Source organism: Rhyacophila brunnea, unplaced genomic scaffold, assembly GCF_057557595.1.
Source record: "Rhyacophila brunnea isolate RB1 unplaced genomic scaffold, BYU_Rbru_1.0 scaffold_2, whole genome shotgun sequence".
Taxonomy (NCBI): Eukaryota; Metazoa; Arthropoda; class Insecta; order Trichoptera; family Rhyacophilidae; genus Rhyacophila; species Rhyacophila brunnea.
Genome location: NW_028232859.1, coordinates 42,493,026 through 42,511,326, shown reverse-complemented (window position 1 = coordinate 42,511,326; position 18,301 = coordinate 42,493,026). Strand labels below are relative to the sequence as shown.

The 18,301-nt window shown below is 36.0% G+C and overlaps 1 protein-coding gene and 1 long non-coding RNA gene across 2 annotated transcripts; both read left to right on the top strand.

Moving 5' to 3' along the window:
* Window positions 1-6,466: 6,466 nt before the first annotated feature.
* Window positions 6,467-8,045, top strand: LOC147072345 (uncharacterized). The gene is made up of 3 exons (XR_015070728.1): window positions 6,467-6,779; window positions 6,886-6,970; window positions 7,861-8,045. It is a non-coding gene; the product is annotated as an uncharacterized LOC147072345 (long non-coding RNA).
* Window positions 8,046-10,207: 2,162 nt separating this feature from the next.
* mRpS31 (mitochondrial ribosomal protein S31) lies at window positions 10,208-17,820 on the top strand. Its single transcript, XM_085946479.1, has 6 exons — window positions 10,208-10,321; window positions 10,461-10,723; window positions 13,469-13,595; window positions 14,191-14,373; window positions 15,167-15,384; window positions 17,472-17,820. The coding sequence occupies exons 1-6, from the start codon at window positions 10,311-10,313 to the stop codon at window positions 17,735-17,737; spliced, it is 1,068 nt and encodes a 355-aa protein (XP_085802605.1). The 5' UTR covers window positions 10,208-10,310; the 3' UTR covers window positions 17,738-17,820.
* Window positions 17,821-18,301: the final 481 nt, after the last annotated feature.

The window sequence follows — 18,301 nt, the reverse complement described above, 5'->3', positions numbered from 1 at the left end:
GTACAAATGACATACAGCGAGCGAATCGCGAGCGGTGGCTGCCTCTGATTGGTCACACTAGATTCATAGACTAACCTACTAGCATTGGTCAGATTTGAACAAATGATAATATATAAGTGTTACTGTTAATAAAAAGTAGTTCGGATAATTAATTATCAAACTTCACAACGTGCGTCCAAGCTCTTTAGATTGAATGCATTGATACCTACTAATATTATCATTACCTAATGCATATTATTATTAATGCTCGTATTGATGTTTCAAAAGTATGTAGGTAGGTAGGTAAAATATATATCTCAGATATTTCAAACACATAGGTAGGTACATAATTGAAAAGTGAAAGGAGTTTTACCTACCAATAAAACTCTTATTATTCATGTTGACTTTGAAGTCCTTGAGATAGGGATTGCTCTTTCTTCTTCGCGTGAGGTTATATTCTACAAATTTATTTTCCCTTTTCTTGTCGTTGGTCATTCCTCCCTTTTATTTACTGGTCATACCCGCGCGTCTATTTTTTATGTAGGGAGTTTGGGACCCTTTTGTCTTCATTATGATATGGCTCAAGGAACCAGGTAGAAGTTACCTGGACTTCAAAGTCAACATGAATAATAAAAGTTTTATTGGTAGGTAAAACTACTTTCATTATTCGAACTTGACTTTGAAGTCCTTGAGATATCTGTTTGTTATCACCTGGTGTTGGATATGCCAAATTCCTGTATGTGACAATGATTCATTGACGAGGTATAGACCATCGTGACTTTCAATGTATATGGTTGAATAGATAAGTTAATGGGTACTTTTCCCCTTGTGATGGTGGTGTGTCCATCGTTCTCTGGTAGTTGTCGTGAAATGTCGACTCACTACGCCAGTTACCTCTCTTCAAGATATCATCTATTGGGTATATTTACAGTTTAAGGAAGCCACCACTGTGCGGACACTGCCTGGTGGTTCTTGTACACCTGCTTCCAACAGTACTGACCTTATCCAATTCCCTATAACTGTCCTGGTGGCTGGTTTTGGTGGTCCTCTTGAAGATATAAATAATTCCGAAATATCCTTCCTCTCTCCTTGGGTTTGACATGCAGACGAGTTTCCGTAACCAGAATACTGGGTCGATGTTTTGACACGTGGAAGCGCTTAGCTTCCATTCCGATTGACGATGCTTGGCGGTATCTGTCTTTGCGCCAAACATTGGCCATACAATTATGTGGTCACCTTTATCCACTAATCCATTGTCTACTATTACTGAGTAGTGTGAGGTCATGAACCCTTATTCCCGATGCGAGAAGCAGCCGAGTAGGTAGCTGTCCTACGAGACGTTTCGAATAGGTTGTCCTCCACCGGTGTTGTTTACCTAAGATGATCTACCACTCGTCCTGGATCCCAAACCGGTGGTTTGACGGGTTTCGTTTTGTGTACTGAAATTGCTTGTAACATATTGTGTTGTCCTACCACATTGATGCTGATACCTACAATGATAATCGGTTTGCAAAATGTGGCTATGGCTGACTTATGCACCAGGATGGTGTTGTACGAAAAACCCTCCATGTTGTGCAAGTAGCCTAGGTATCTGGCCAAATCCATTGGTTGAGGGCTATTATGATCCATTAGGTTCATGTTACACCATGTCATTGTCTTCCATTTGTTCCAAGCTGGTTTGTAAGTTGTTAGAGTCGAAGGCCGCCACCATTCAATTTGATATTGTTATTTCACCCCACCCGAAATTATCCATAGTTAAAGGGACAGGTCCTGGGTCCTTGGAGGTGGACGGTTGGCCTCCATACCTACTAATGTCGTATGTAGGCCAGGCATTGTATAAGAAGGTACTATCGCCCTTTTTCGTAAGTCCACTTCCCAAAAGCATTGTTTCCAGCTCGGTGCCACTAGTAAGTACAACCTTTTGCTGAGTTCAGGTGCGCTAGGACTCGTGAAAGTAAGTTTGGTGGGGGAAATATCCACGCAAGTCCTATACTCCGCTGAAGGCGTCGTGAAACAGCGCGCCACTGTCTGTAACGTCTCGTGATACATACGTTGCAACGACATGTGCTGTTTCGCTTGCGAATAAATCCACCTCGGGAACACCCCATTTTTGAAACAAGGGGGTGGTTGCGGTGTTGATGAGGTGCCATTCGGGAATGAGTTGTCTGCGGGAGAGATGATCTGCCACACAGTTGTAAGTATTGTGCAGTAAACGTGATGTTGGCTCGACTGGTAAATACTAGTATCTGTCGGCATAGGTTTAGGAGGGTAACAGATTTTGTACCGCCCTCTTTGTTGATGTATTCCACCATTGTTTTGTTGTCTGTCTGCAGAAGCAGATCTGATCCTATTATTGATTGTACCCGAGATTGAATTGCAAACATTTCCTTCCTGATGGAATGCCATGCCATGCTAACTGGTCTTGTTCCCACGTACCTGATAGGTGGTGTTCATTCAGATGGGCTCCCTAGCCTGTGTCGGCTGCGTCTGTCGTCAGGAAGTGATTGAATGTCGTTCTGTGTGTCAACTCTGAGGAGCCTATCACCTGGAGCCACCACACGATGTCCTGTTAGGCCTGTGGTGGGATTGTCGCCTATTGGCGAGAATGGGACCTCGACAATATTGATGACTGGAGCTTTGTAGCCGTCGGCAATGCAACCTTCATCGTGGAGGTAGGATGCAAAGTTAAGTCGCCCCAGAAGGGATTGAACATGTGCCTGCCTGAGGGATCAGTGGCACACCCAGGGGGGGGGCAGGGAGCCTTGCCCCCCCCCCAAAATATGAAAATCATCAGAATGATTTTACACATTGAAATCGAAAGCCAATAAACTATACCTTGGGCTTAGACAAACAACACGGGAAAAAATGATTTGTAATTCTCCAGCACCCTTTTTATTAAAATTTCGTAGATTTTAATTTCTAACACAAAAATTTTGAAGCACTGATGTCAGGTTTTTTTAGAAACCCGTTCTCGAATGAAATTCTCGGTGTCCACCCGCATTATGGAGTGGTATAGGTGATGGCTGGGGAGGGTTGGCAGGGCTCTAGCCTGGGGGCCCGGGCTGTGGGGGGCCGGCGTGTCAGGTTGACCAGATAAGTGAGATAAACACACATCATAAATTATCTTTAATGGTAAAAAAAAGTCTAGTCGCTATTACAGTTCATGACTTTTAAATTACCTATATAATTGTCCAATATATTTTCAGATTATTATGTGTCGATACTCGACAGCTCCATTATTAAAGTAGATGTATTGAAAATCGCCAATAATTCACTGTATAAGTACCCTCAATTTGAACTAAAACACAATTTGAAAAAACGTTAATGTAGTGTTTCACACTGTCTTTAATCTAAGCAGTGGATAGGGGGCCCGTCAAATACCCTAGCCCAGTGGTCGGTAAACTCATTAGTCAATAGAACCAAATATCAACAGTACAACGATTGAGATTTCTTTTGAGAGCCAAATTTCTTAAACTGAAATTATATGCGTAGGTAGTAAGTAGGTACACTGCTAATTTACTTAATAAACTTTAGTTAAAGTTTTAAGTCATAATTAAATTATAGGTATGTACACTGAATAAAACTGAATATCATACGTAATAATGATCTTATTTATTAATACAAATTAAATTGTAAGTCAGGTATCCATAAAATTGAAGTATGGCAATGGCTGACAAACTCAATGTGAATAATGGCCTTGCATCTCCTTGTAAAGTTTGGGTAAGTCAGGTTCGTATGTTGATTTAATTTTAAGCACGATTCCAGGTTCTCATCAATAAATCGATTTCTCCATTTACTCTTGATTTCCTCTCTTGGAAATCTTTTTACTAACCACAAAACTTGCAATATTGACATTGTTGAAAGAATTTATTCAGTACCTAATTAAATACAGAACTTTATTTTTCTTGACTCTTCTCCTCAGCTGCTTTCTTCGTTGCATCATCGACAGAATATTTAGCGCAAAATTACGAGTTTTTAGTTGTAGTATCTCTCTAAATTTGAATGCGCTAATTTTTCCCGACACATAAATAAAGGTCGGTAAGCCATTTAAGTTTTGAATAAACGCGAAGTCTCGGTTTATTCAACATTACATTTACGGTTATCCTCTTCCATTTTCTTTGCTTCTTCTTTGTATGTATGTCAAATATAGCAGAGAGCATCTGTGGCAGAGCCGCACTCAAGGGGCCAAAGAGCCGCAGTTTGCCGACCACTGCCCTAGCCTGAGGGCCCGTTTCAGGATGTGGGGGCCATGGTGTAGGTACACCGAGTGCAATAGACAAAATACCGATAAACGAGATATTAGGCTGTGTTGTATTGAGTAGGTTGTGTATAATTTAAAAGCAATAATACTTTTTTTGTCCATTTTCAATTAATATGTTGAAACCTCAATATTAAAAAACCAAAAATCTGCGATAAACATTCGGCGAAAAGAACGGCTACACCCACTACGGTGGTGGTGTACATCAAAAGAACATTTTTTTCGGTGGAATTCGGCATAAATATTGTAGCTCTCTAGACCAGTGTTCCCCAAACTTTCAATATCATTCTGTGTACCCCTTATATAATTTTCGTAACACTGAGTACTCCTCGTCAAAGAAAAATGCATATAAGTACTTTAATAACAATCAAAATATATTGCTTTTGTAGTACATAAACAAAATAATAATAAACGAAAAATAAAATTCATTCATAATAAAATATAAATAAAAGTTATATTATAAAAAATAACATTCATTATAAACCATGAGAAGGATGAAATTATTTATGTTGAAACGTCAGATCATCATAATTTGGTTCCCTGGTTATTAATTTTAATCTGAGATGCGGTTCCACACCCAAAGGCTGTTCCTTTTTTTGACTTAATGTCTACAAATGCTGAAAAAGCAACTTCACATAGATATGAAGTTGAAAAAGGCAATGTATTTCAAGAATTTCTCTGTTAAAACTGGATACACATGTTGCATTTGCAACCTAAATGATGTTTAAGTACACTCCTTATATTTATTTTTGCAAGAATCCGTCAGAAGCTAATAATTCCAACAATTGCTCTTCTTCCGCATGCGATAAACCTTCTAGCATGGATGTTGTATTAATGCTTGTTGCACTAGCCGTAGCCATAACCCGGTGCAGCGCGTACCCCCACCAAACTCTTCCCGTACCCCAAGGGGTATGCGTACCAAACTTTGGGAAACACTGCTATAGACCAAGCGGGTAGCACAGCCGATATTATTTAGGTAATGTTTAAGCATACTAGGTACACATGTCCAGCATGGTTGCTGTTCACTTCCAATCCGCCAGTCGCTGATGACACGCTCAACGGTTAAAGGCACTATGCCTCCAATTTAATAAAAACTAGGAGAAACTGTACAAATATATCGCCGTGTATTGTGAAATAATTATGTAAAAATATTTATATGAAGAAGAAAAAGAGCCTATGGGACTAATTTCCATTCTCCTACTTCGCCCCCCCCCCCAATAATAAATCCTGGGTGCGCCACTGTGAGGGACCAACTGCTTTTTGTACCTGCGTTGTGTCAAATCTGAGGATCCTATCGCCTAGGGCCACCACATGATGCCCTGTTGGGCCTGTGGTGGGATTGTCATCAATTGGTGAGGATGGGACCTCGGCCATCAGTGAAGTCCCGTGGGGTAGGCAGATTAAGCGTCGCTTGGGGGCGGCAGTTATTTGAAGGGCGGAAAATCGAGGAGAATCGTTAGGTATATGTAAAAATAGCTAACTAAACTTAGTAATAACGAAAATATATTTCCATTAAAAAAAACAGCTCACTGGTTAGAAACAAAATGTATTAATTAACATAAAAGATTTAACAATACTGTAACTTTTGACGGGTTTGCGATGTCTAGTTTACTTCCGTTGTCCTTGGACGTCACGTCTTTGATGACCAGCAATGCCACGTGCAGATTTGCGAATTTTAAGTAGGTAAATACTTACCTGAAGTTATCAGGTGTATTTTTAAATGCATCTGAAACCGTGGATTCACAACATTGTCTATTGAAGCAGAGATGGCATTTAAATACAATAGGAATTAGTGGTAATTATATTTTGTTAGTAATGTATCCATACAACATATTTCTTAGATATTGGAGTCATGAAAGGATAATAAAAGATACTCTAAAAAAAATGGGGTAGCATTTTGGCCATGCCTGGGGGCGGCATTTTGTCTAGAAACGTCACTATCGGCCATATTGATGACTGGAGCATTGTAGCCATCGGCAATACAACCTTCCTCGTGGAGGTAGGATGTGAAGTTAAGTCAAGTCGCCCCAGAAGGGGTTGGATATGTGCCTGTCTGAGGGACCATCTGCCTTTTTGTACCTGCATTAGCAGATCGTGACCTTAGAACAATAAGGTATCATCTGGCATTTTGGTCAATTTTGACTTTTTGGTACCAAAATTCTTATAATAATTTTCTCTTTAAAACTGTGTTACAAGATTTAAAAAATCTTTATAGTTTATGACATAGCAGGGCATCAAAGTTCTATATCAGATGCACTGGTGATTTGTTTTGGAACAACATGGTTCCATTTAAAATTTGAAAGCAACTATGGACCATTTTCTGTAAAAAAAATAATTTTGGAGCAATATGGTTTAATTTCTGTTCAGCTGTCAAACTAGTACGTTTCTCTCAAATATTCGCGCTTCATTTTTCAACAATTTAATTAAAATAACATACAGATGAGCAATAATTTAAGTGAAAGGGGTATTGTGGACATTTAAGAGGATGATAATACTACGAATATACCTCACCAACCTACAATATCGTTGCTTTAAATACATGGTAAGTTTGAGGTTATATATTATTTTTGTTATTCATGTATTGCAATTAATTATTCTATTTTGTTTCAAATTTAATATAAGTAATTCTATTATCTATTTATTTTCAGCAACAATCTCAATTTATTGGATAATATAAACAATATTCAAGTTATAGGTACTGTCTGATGATATTACAATTGATGAGAATTTTGGGTACTTATGTTTCTTTTCAAATAGTACTTAATTTATTTGCTGTTCTTAATATAAACAATATTCAAGTTATAGGTACTGTCTGATGATATTACAATTGATGAGAATTTTGGGTACTTATGTTTCTTTTCAAATAGTACTTAATTTATTTGCTGTTCTTTCATATTTTGTAAATTTGACATTACATCTGAATAAATTGTTTCTAGAATATGTCATAATTTCATACATATTCTCCTTTTTATTATTCAGGTAAGTGGAAGTACTCGGAGATGTTGCAGAGTATGTTGTTTGCGAAGAAAACATAGATGTTGGCGATGATTTTGACTAAATAATAATAGTTGCAATAGCTCTTTTCATAAACTATTTAATTATTACTTCCCGAATCACTGCAGTGACAATACAATGATATCTTTATTAAGTTTCATTTAAAAATTGAGTAATTTGCATTGATATACTACTAGATGAGCAGTTCCCATACAAGTGTCATTTTAAAAATGTACCACAAAAGATATTACGAATATCGTCTTATAATATTTTTTTGTAGGTATAATGCGTTAAGACCGTTAACATGGATTCCCGAATTTTACCCGTATTGCCCTGGCTGTAAAACTAAATTTGCGTTCTTGGAATAGTGAACCTAAGGGTGGCTGCAACCCAAAGCAGACAGAGCAAGTCGTCATGCGCTGACTATTAGTTAGAGTAAGATGCAAGCTAGATCGGGCTTACTCAGTAAGTTTTAACATTGGCCGAGTCGCTGAAAATCAGGCGTCATTTTAAGAAGCATGTGATTCATCCAGTAGTATATCAATGGTAATTTGAGAGGTTTTGTAATAATAGTTTTGTGAAAGTATTTTTTTTATGCCAGTCTATTATCATAAAAACTTTTTTTTCAGAGCTGTGAAGTTATATGAGTTCTGGAGAACTCAGAGAGTTTCTGGAACACTGGAGAGTTCATCATGGATCATAAATGGATTCTAACAACAAAAACCTTGAAAGTGAAGATACTTTCCTGTCATTTTATAAACTATTAATATTGTTCTAAATCTCAGTATTATGCAACATTTTTTTATACCACCTCCTGTCATTTTTCATGAACTATGTTTAATTTAATGTTGTTCTAATAAAGAATTAATCGAAAAGGGTATTTTTATTCAATTTTAAACACAATAATTAAGCCTTGTAGCAAAAAATTTTCACATCATCAAGGTTCAATAATCAGATAGAGCTTTGTTGCTCTGATTTTTTTCGATTTTCAGAGCAATTAAGTTCCATCACAAAATTTTAATGTCTGGATTAGATAATATCAGATATATTTAGTATAAAATGCTTTGAAAATACAAACATAATGCAATAAGAATAATTTTGTTAATATCTACCAATTTTCATTGCATATAGTTAAGATTTTATTCATATTCAAAACTTTGGAGCTCAATATCTCAGCTTGGTATAAATGCCAGATGATACCTTGTTGTTCTAAGGTCACGAGATGGTGAAGAAGTGCTACACACTTCTCCGGCGACAGAAACCTCCGCTTGTTCTGTGTGTCCCACGTGATGTCCAGGAACCCTCATTGTTGGCTTGGGTTCAGCCAGGATCTTTTAATATTTATTAACCACCCTAAAGACTGTAGGAAGGTTATCCTGTATTCCACCTGAACCGAGACTGTTTCTCGGATTGGTTGGCTACTAGGAAGTCGTCTGGTAAGTGAATATTCTCAGCCATTTTTTTGTAGGCGTTCGGCGACCCAATTGGTCAGGGATGCAAACATAATCGGATCGGCTGACAGCACGAACGGGAGACACATGAATTGTAGGAGCTCCCCTTGGTAGGCTAGTCGAACGAATCGACGATGTTGAGAAGCCATGGGTACCTGGAGGTACGCCTGGCTTAGATCTATGTTTACTAGCCAGTATTCTGTTTGTAAGACGGCTGGAACCTCGTAATGGTGAATTAGTTTGAATGGCTTTGGCTGTAGGAACTCATTCAAACGCTTTCGGTTGAAAACAGGGCGTAGGGTCCCATCTTGTTTCTTGATCAGAAACAGGGTTGAGAGAAAACTGGGGGTTGGACCCGCTTCTTCTAGGGGGTTCTTTAAGTCCTCGATCTCGGGAGTGGCCTCTGCTGATTGTTGCGTTTAAAATTCTTTCTGTAAAAGTAAAGAAGGACTTACCAATGGTGGTGTCCGCACAAAAGGTATGCGGGCTACGGCTATTATTTTTACCAATGTTGGGGGGGGGGGTACACTACGTCATCCAGACTCCCCGAAAGTCTCTTAGGCGGCCCCCAATGTTGTTGGTCGTCCAGATGCTGTCACCTCCGCTTAAAGTACGGATCCCTGGTGGAGCCCGTACCTCCGATGGAGAACTCCCTTCCCACAGGACGTCGCCCCTTGGGAGTACCCCAGCCATAATGTGAGTTAGAGGGCCTTCCGGGACTCTGAGCTCGGAGGAATCCTTGATAGTGCCTTCCGAGTGAAGGTATCCTTCCGGTAAGGATCTGAGTCATGTTCTCGCCAATTTTATTATGCGTTGTCCCCAAAACCCTCTTCGATTTTTTGGTACGACCGTAGGGGCCGCCAAGAATTGTTTTTTGGACGTTGTGCCACCCCTTGCCGTACCCCCTGCTGAAATAAGGTTCGTAACGAGAATACCTCAAACATCAGCATCTTAATCGATGCTCGTACGTTGAACTTTTCCTCCTGTAGCAGTTCTGCTGCGCCGTCTGGTGTCCATTGTTTTTAAAATATCCTCCTCATGGTCATTCAGATGTTGCGCCACAATCACTGATCACTTAACGTTCACTTAACTATCACTTAACGTTCGTTCAAGATGAAGACAAAAGGGTCCCAAACTCCATACATAAAAAATAAACGCGCGGGTATGACCAGTAAATAAAAAGGGAGGAATGACCAACGACAAGAAAAGGAAAAATAAATTTGTAGAATATAACCTCACGCGAAGAAGAAAGAGCAAACCCTATCTCAAGGACTTCAAAGTCAAATTTGAATAATAATAATTTGAACGCTGCTTATCATCGTTTGAGTGGACAATATACGTAATGATATTTTACAAGAGTTTTATAGAAAACCAATAAATCAAAATAATGTAATTTTTACAAAGAGAGACCAATCTCTTTTTTATTAATATTGGAATATCAAATTGACAGCTGACGAAATAAGGTAATATTCAATTTCATGACTGGCAGTACTGGAAGAGGATTTTTTTATTTATGGTATTTTCTAAAGTCAAAATTGGAAATTGGGCATCGGCTGTCAATAAAATTATTCTGCCTGTTTTGCTGAAGATTTGAAAACTTTGAATTGAATTATTTACTATTTTCAAAGATGCTTTCAATGTAAAGTACCTTGATAATATATAAAATGAATGTGTAGCATCATGCAACCCATTCCCAGTTTGCACTATCTTTTTTTTTTTTTTTTAAATAAATAACCTAAAAACAGAATGTCAAAATATTTAGAATGTATTCATTTCAGGCGTTTTCGTGTGGCTACTTCGAGATTGTCCTTAATAAGAAAGCACTCCGCAAAAATTCCGGATGAGGGTGATAAACCTCCAATTGAAGAGAGTGTAAAGGAGGAACAACAACCCAAGATAAATGATGCGACAGAGAGGATCAACCAGCTATTACAGAGTATGATGAATTACAAAACTAAAACCCAATCATCTGAACGTTCCATCCAAGAAAATGATGGATTTAAAAGAGCGAAACTTGTAAAATCCCCACCAAAAGACGCAGGTATTGTTTAAAAATTAATAAGCCATGTTGATAAATTTCAATAACCCTTAGAATGCTACGCACGATATATCGTTGTTTTTGATAATGGCCAGAAATGCTAACAACGATCGTCGTTTTGCTTTTGATGCCTGAAATGTTAAGTTAATTTGGGAACATACTACTGCACCAGTGCTACGAAACATTGTTTTATCTATTTAGTTTTATTGTTGTGTAATATATCCCGATTCATATATTTTTTGTGACTGGGTAGGTTTAGAACTTATAACTATTGTATATTTTTTTCATGGCATCACCCTTTTTATAATAAAAACAATTCCAAATACAAATTTCAGTTTACAATATAAAAATTTGTTTACAGTCAAATTCTTAGTGGAAGGACAATGTTTTATTATATTTTATGGATTTGAACCAATGGGAAAGTCTTTTACTCAACTCAGTGTTTAAAGTAAAGTGCATTTGTGCTATATAAAAACAGTTTCATTTATAAAAAAATAATGAAATAAAATCATTTGCAGTCCATATTTTAAATGTTCCAATACCAACAGCATAAAGAAGTTTTTCACAAATCACGCATATTGTACGAGATCTTTTAACAAGGCCACCATGCAAAATTTTTCTTTTCAGCCGGGTAGTTTCCTAATTCCACTACTTTGTACCTATTATCCCTCGTGTGGGATAACCGATTGTTTCCAATAACTGGTAAAAATCAAAACTGTGTGCGGATCGTGCATTTCGGAGGATGGAGCAAGAAAGAGATATGTCAATTACTTTTAGCAATAGATGTAGCTCGGGATATCTAATCGCCTCATTATCTATTCAAAACGATAAATTAATTACGAACCGTGTTTTCATAATTCGATTTATTCCGATTTCGCAGAATCAATTGGAGTGGTAAGGTGTCTAAAAATAATACAATACTTTAATTTATCGACAATTATTGGTAGCAATCCTCGACCGGATTTTGCACAACATCGTAGCAGCCAAAGGGTTAAGATAGTGATTTACTTACCTACATGATAATCTTTTATGTGTGTAGGTACTGTACACAACACCATTAAGAATATGTCGGTGCACTTAATAAATTTGAAAACAATCATGAGTGAAGTGGGGAAAAAAAGCTTTTCTACTTTTTTAGTTATGCTGTTTATTTGCTCTGTAAAATATTTCACAAAAATGATCAATAAAGGAATGATCAATGCGATAAACTTTTGTGTATTTTGACATTAGTTATAGTATTATAACAGAATGAACAGTATTAACAAACGGAAAAACAATTCGTCTAGGAATGATACTTCGAAATTCTGCTGTATTGTTCTAGTATGGTCTAGTAGTCTTATATGGTGGTATTCCTTTTGATGGTGTGATATGAGCTGCCTCAGAGGTGACAAAGATCACTTCATCATACCACTACATGACCATGCTCTAATACAGTCCTTCGTCTATATTCTGGCCAATATGTAAGAGCCCCTATAAGCAGACACGCTGCAACCGTATATGCAGTGCACATCGGCAACCAAACCGAGGAGCGGCCGCGAGCTACTACCTGAAATTAACTCTCAGAATTGGTTACCTTTTGATTCGGTGATCTTGTATGATTGTTTTGTGTATTATACAAGTCATGCTTTTATGTAATTTATCATATTATTATAGGTATATCGATTTTATTTGATTTCGTTGTACCTGCATGCTTTTGTGAAACGATTCCTGATATGATATATGTGTCAGTCTGAACATAAACAAAATATAAATTATTAAAGTGCTTAGTATTAATGAGCGGTTTACGCGTCAGCTTATAATGTCGTGGATCCCAGGTTCAAATCCTGGGGCTGGCAAATACACATATTGTTACTAATAGGTTGAGCAAGTGGCTCATATCCATTTCTTGTAAAAACAAAAATCTATTTTAACCCAATGTTTACGGGCTCTTTTAATTAATTTTTTAATTAACGTGTTAATTTGCATTTGAAAAGCAATTAGCAAAAACACAATTTTGTGCGGCCTGTAAGCATTGGGTTAATACAATCACTGCTGAGCTGTTAATTAATTTTTAATTACCACATTTAAATAGCATGTTAATTGTATCGAATGGCTAGGTAACGCAAACGCGCCAGTCGCGGTGTCAGCACTAAATGAGTTGACCCTTTACTGCACAGTGTTGCTTAGTGTGTAAATTGCATAGTGTAATTTGCGACATTTGTAAATCTGCGACACCACGCAGTAACATACAAAATTTAATGGAATTTTCGAAAAAAATTTTTTTATTATTTTTCCTTCATTCACAAGGCATTTTGACACCAAGAATAAAATTTTTCAAAAAAAAAAATCATGCAGTAAAGGGTTAATAGAAACCTCCACACTGTTGAGGCCCACTGATTCCATTAGGATCGGACATTGTCAAAAGAAAAGAATGTATAGTAATTATTATTAATAGATGACAACTTTTATGTACAGGAGTCTGTAGCCCTCGTGGCGATCCTGGTTGTAATGTAGTGTGAAGAAATAAAGAAATGTGAATGGGGGATTTGCAGAGGTTGGTGGGTGGTATGTATGTGAGAAAGCGGGGGGATTTTATATTCTCTAAAGTCCAGATGGCTGTGATTATGTGTGTGTCAGTGTAGAATTTGCATTATCTGCATAATCTCTGCATTTATGATAGCGAGTTCTGACTTTGTTAATTCAATCCTGTTATTATTAATATTTATTGCTCTTCGCAAGTCAAGTTTACATTTTATTTTTGTTTTGTAGAGAAAGATATCAAAGAAGCTGCCACAGCTGTTGCACAGTCATTGGGAAAGAATGTGGCACAAACTGAGCAGGAATTGCTAGAAAAGGCATTGGAACATAAAAAGTTTACTGAAAATGTCGACTGGAAGTAAGTCATTGATTTATTTTGCAATAAATATTAAATACCATTGCTGTGCATAAAAAAAAGATTCCACAACAGTTAATAGTTCGGTACTGTGTGAGCATTCATGGTATTATAGTGAATGGTATCATATAATTTAATGTGTGCTTAGGTATGTGACTTCAGTTTGAGGATTATTGGGGATTCCACTTTTCTGATGTTACCTAATTATTATTTATCATGCGTTGTTAAATAAATAAATTATTTGTTTGATATTTCAAACAAAGGTATTCTTATAGTTCTTATAAAATGACAATTTTTCGAGTTTTGCACTTCGTTTTTGGTAGAATAAGTAAATTTACTTGCAATTTTATTTTAGCAAAATCTAGCATTTTTTCCAGCGATATAGCTTGTTTTTGTCAACGGCAGTTTTTTCATAAATAAATCTTTGACAAAACAGATACCAGGAATCGATACTTTTTCTTTTGATATGACATCCCTATGTGGGCGTAGTATTTATTGACTTGTAAATAGTAAACCAACATTTTTTTTTTACTCGGTTGATCGCCATTCGCTCAAATCGTCGAACTTCTAACCTTACAATATTGTTTATTATTTTTAGTATTCTTATGGACGGAATGAAAGTTGACAAATCTGAAAGTAGAGATGAGACTGCAGAAAAATCGAGATCACAACAGGTTAGAAGCGCTATGTATCGGTCCAATGGCAATAGAAATTATGAAGAGCTGAAATCATCTATATCACAAACTCATAAAGGTTCTTCAAGGCGCACTGATATTAAAACGTAAGTATTTCCTGCAAGCAATCTAACAATTCACTTTTCCCCCAAAAGCAAGCACAGTTACCTGTACGAAATAGGTAATTATTTATTGAGAGTATAATATTATGGTACGAGCTATTGAAACTGTTCGCCTAATGAATATACCTAATGTAAATAATGAGAAATATCGATCATTACATAATAGTCTGAACCAGAGATGATCATATGATTTTCTATAGTGATCTAAGGTGTCCGGATACTATTTTTCTTGAAAGAAGTAGATGGGGAATTTGTATATTGTCTGTGGTCTTTATTGTTGATTGTTAAAGAAACTGATTTTTGGTTAGCTGGTAGGTAAACAATGACATGGTCGACTTTCTATAATATGGATGGATAGTGTCAAGTTGTACAAACATGAATGGAGGCAGAAGGTAGAGGAGGCCAAAACACACTTAGGGTTGTAGCACTAGGAAGAAGAATTAATATTTGTATTTATCGTAGTCCAATCAAGAATATATCAGTTTTTTTCACTTGGTATTGTAAATGTATAGTGACATTATTATCCAAGGTAGTCTGGATAAAATGTAATATAAGGATTCAAAACTTACTCTTATGAATTATTATTCCAGTCAACAAATATAATTAACAGTAAGCATTTAATGTCCACGTCAAATATAGTCAGATAGCAATATTTAATTCATGTGTATATTACGGTGATAGTTTTCCTTTCGTCGGTTAAAATAAGATTGCACCTATAAAAAAATAGATAACAACGTATTTTCTGGAATATCTACATTTTTCATTTTTATTTGGACAGGTCAATGAAACAGATTGCTCTGTTTAATGGTGAGCCGTTGAATATATTCAAAACAAACATGCAAAAAAATGAAGGAACCGAATTGAGAACATGGAATGCTTTGGAAAATAATGAATTGCGTTTGGCTGTAACACACCCGCCAGCCAATTATTACCAAAAAATGATTTTATGGACGAATCAAGGGAAGGTCTGGAAATTTCCCATAGATAATGAACAGGGTAAGCAAGTTTATACAATATCATCATAATTGCTAAATACACATAAAATTTCCTAAATCTTCTCATAGGTGAAGACGTATAGCACTATGTACTAGGGACAACTAGTGATGGAATCACGAAACATGCAATTTACCCTTAGAAGATTGCAATTAAGGCTATATACCAGGGATGGGCATACATGAGGTCAACAAGAGCCACACCATAGTCACATTTAGAAAGGAAAACTCGCAAAAATACAAGTATAATGGGGAAAGAAAATACCTATATTTTTATCAAGAGATATTGGGAGCTGCACTTAACCCAATGAGGAGCCGCATTTGCCCACGTCTGCTATATACATTAGTCACAAAATGATTCGTAATCCATCAGTGACCAAAACATACAGTCATCAAATATACAATATACATAATATGGTTATTTTTTTGTGTAGATACTAAATTGAAAGTTACCATTTTTTTTTCATAATATGTATTCGTAATGGGACAAATATGTATTGCAATGAATGCATTACGTTCAATAACAATCAAACACAAAAAAAAAATATTGTGAATTGACAAGCGTTTTGTCAAGTTTTGAGAATCGTTCTGCAAGAGTAAATTGTTCCAGAATATTGCATTGATCTTAATTTTTTTAATTCACAGGTTAATTTACAATTAAAAAATAACTTTTAACCCTTAGACTGCATATGGCATGTAAACATGCCATAGACTTTATCTCGTATTTTTGACCAAACTAGAAGAGACACTTGTGGATAATATGCTTTAAAAATTAGTTCAAACTTTTAGGTAGACATATCAGGCAACAGATCATAAAAATGTCAAGTAAAACACAAGGAAATATATTTTTGAAAAGAACACTCGTTATTCAGTTGTTTGAATCGCGCACCATTGCGAAGACGGGTGTACTAGATGCGTCACCAGGGTTATCAAAACAAAACATTGGTCATGCATCGAAAAGTGTGCATCGATAATATTTTTATTTACCTTTTAATTAATTATTATGATTACGTTAGTGTTATGTATTTTTTCTTAGTGATTTGTGATCTCGAAAGAAACATATTGAAGATTTGTTTTTAGTATTTTTTGTCATTATAAATATATGTGAAATAATTATTTCACCCGCCAAAATGTCACTACCACATAATATTATCGAAGAAATAATGCTGTAAAATATTTTATCGATGCACAGCTCTCCAGTAAATTCGTTTGGCTTTGTTCATTGTTCCATGTTTGATATTTACATTATTATAATGGGTAATAATTTATATATTTTATGTGCCACGAAACTGTGTTAGCTCTGTTCACATGCCTGGCGATTATTCGACAGGCCCTTTGTACAATGAAAAAGCCGACGGCGCCTCATAAATTATATTATAATAGTATTTTAGCAGTGCGGTAATTATTTTTAGTGTTTTATTCTCCAAAACATCCTAATGATTAATGAATAAGTGGATGACAACATTATTTTATGGTGACGTAAATAAATATAGGTTCAGAATTTGAAACGGTAATAAAATTTGAGTTTACGACTTACTAAATGCGATAAGCGATAACCCACTGATTATTCCACAAGTGATTTAGTAATATATCTGTCATAGACCGTAACCAACTACACGGCAGCATGTATTCAACACAGCCCTGTGTATAACAAATACAAACGCGTCGAATTGCTCGGTAGTATGTGTTGAAACCGTGTATGTGAAGACTGGACGGCCGCCATTTTGAATGCGCGGTCAAAGCTTGGATAATTTTTAGCGTCTTCACTTTCTTCGATTTATTTTAGTGAGAATGTAACGAATATAGTTTATTTCTTGGTGCATTTGGAATAACTGATATATAGTTCATCTAGTAATCTATTTTTTAATTTTGGAATCGATCTGTTTTAGCTGTAGTGACCGTTTTAACAGATCAGTTGACTGAAAATAAATTCCCGCGAAAATGGCTCGCAGCGAAAGGGTTAAGGATTCATTAGTTTCAGCATATTTTTGTTTTGAGTATATTTTTATCATTAAAATGTAATAAGTTTTCTTAGGTGTAACAATGATTTGTGAATAATTCAACATTTTTAATATATGTAATATTTTTTAGGTATGGAGGCAGAGCAAGCTGTGCATTTTTCAGAACACATATTCCTGGAAAACCATTTAGAAGGTTGGTGCCCACCGAAAGGACCTATAAGGCATTTCATGGAATTAGTATGCGTCGGTCTTTCAAAAAACCATTACTTTTCTGCACAAGACAAGCGTGATCACATAGAATGGTTCAAGAACTATTTTGAATCCAAAAAGACATTACTCCAAGAGGTCGGTGCGTACAAAATGCCCAATGAAGTCACTCCACCACCGCCAATGTAATTGTGCTGTATAATTGTATATAGAATTTAAAGTGTATCTTCAATCTAAAAATTTTGGTTGAATAAAGTTAGTGTTCTAATCTACTTTTGTAATAACTCAATATTATATCCCCCTGACAAGCAGAATTTAAAAAAATCACTACATCCAGATGAACAGTGGATACCGTATCTGAATATCTTGTAGTTTAGAGTTGGAAGATCATGTCAGTTCTCAGTCTATAATTTACTATCCCTGATTATTGAGATAGTTGCGTGTTCGATTCTCACATTTGCCAAATTCAAATGCTGTTTTTTCAATGCGATGCAAAACATGAACTGAATGAACTAATGATTAATAATAAAAGTTACTTCAGTTGTCAACATTATGACGGAAGACTAGATAATGTCAACTTGCAAATTATGGAAGTCGGTGGCAAAGACTTCATTCTAGGCGATTATTTTAAGCCCACCTTAGAAAAATAATTAATTTCTTATTGACGTATTATTTATATACTTAAACACATAAATACTAGGTATATAAAAATAATTTATTCAATATGCCAATGACAACTACTGATACCAGATG

Excerpts from the sequence above, each read along its gene's own strand:
- mRpS31 (XM_085946479.1), top strand. Across the intron at positions 13,596-14,190 it reads ACTGAAAATGTCGACTGGAA|TATTCTTATGGACGGAATGA; the intron begins GTAAGTCATTGA and ends TATTATTTTTAG. Across the intron at positions 15,385-17,471 it reads TCCCATAGATAATGAACAGG|GTATGGAGGCAGAGCAAGCT; the intron begins GTAAGCAAGTTT and ends AATATTTTTTAG.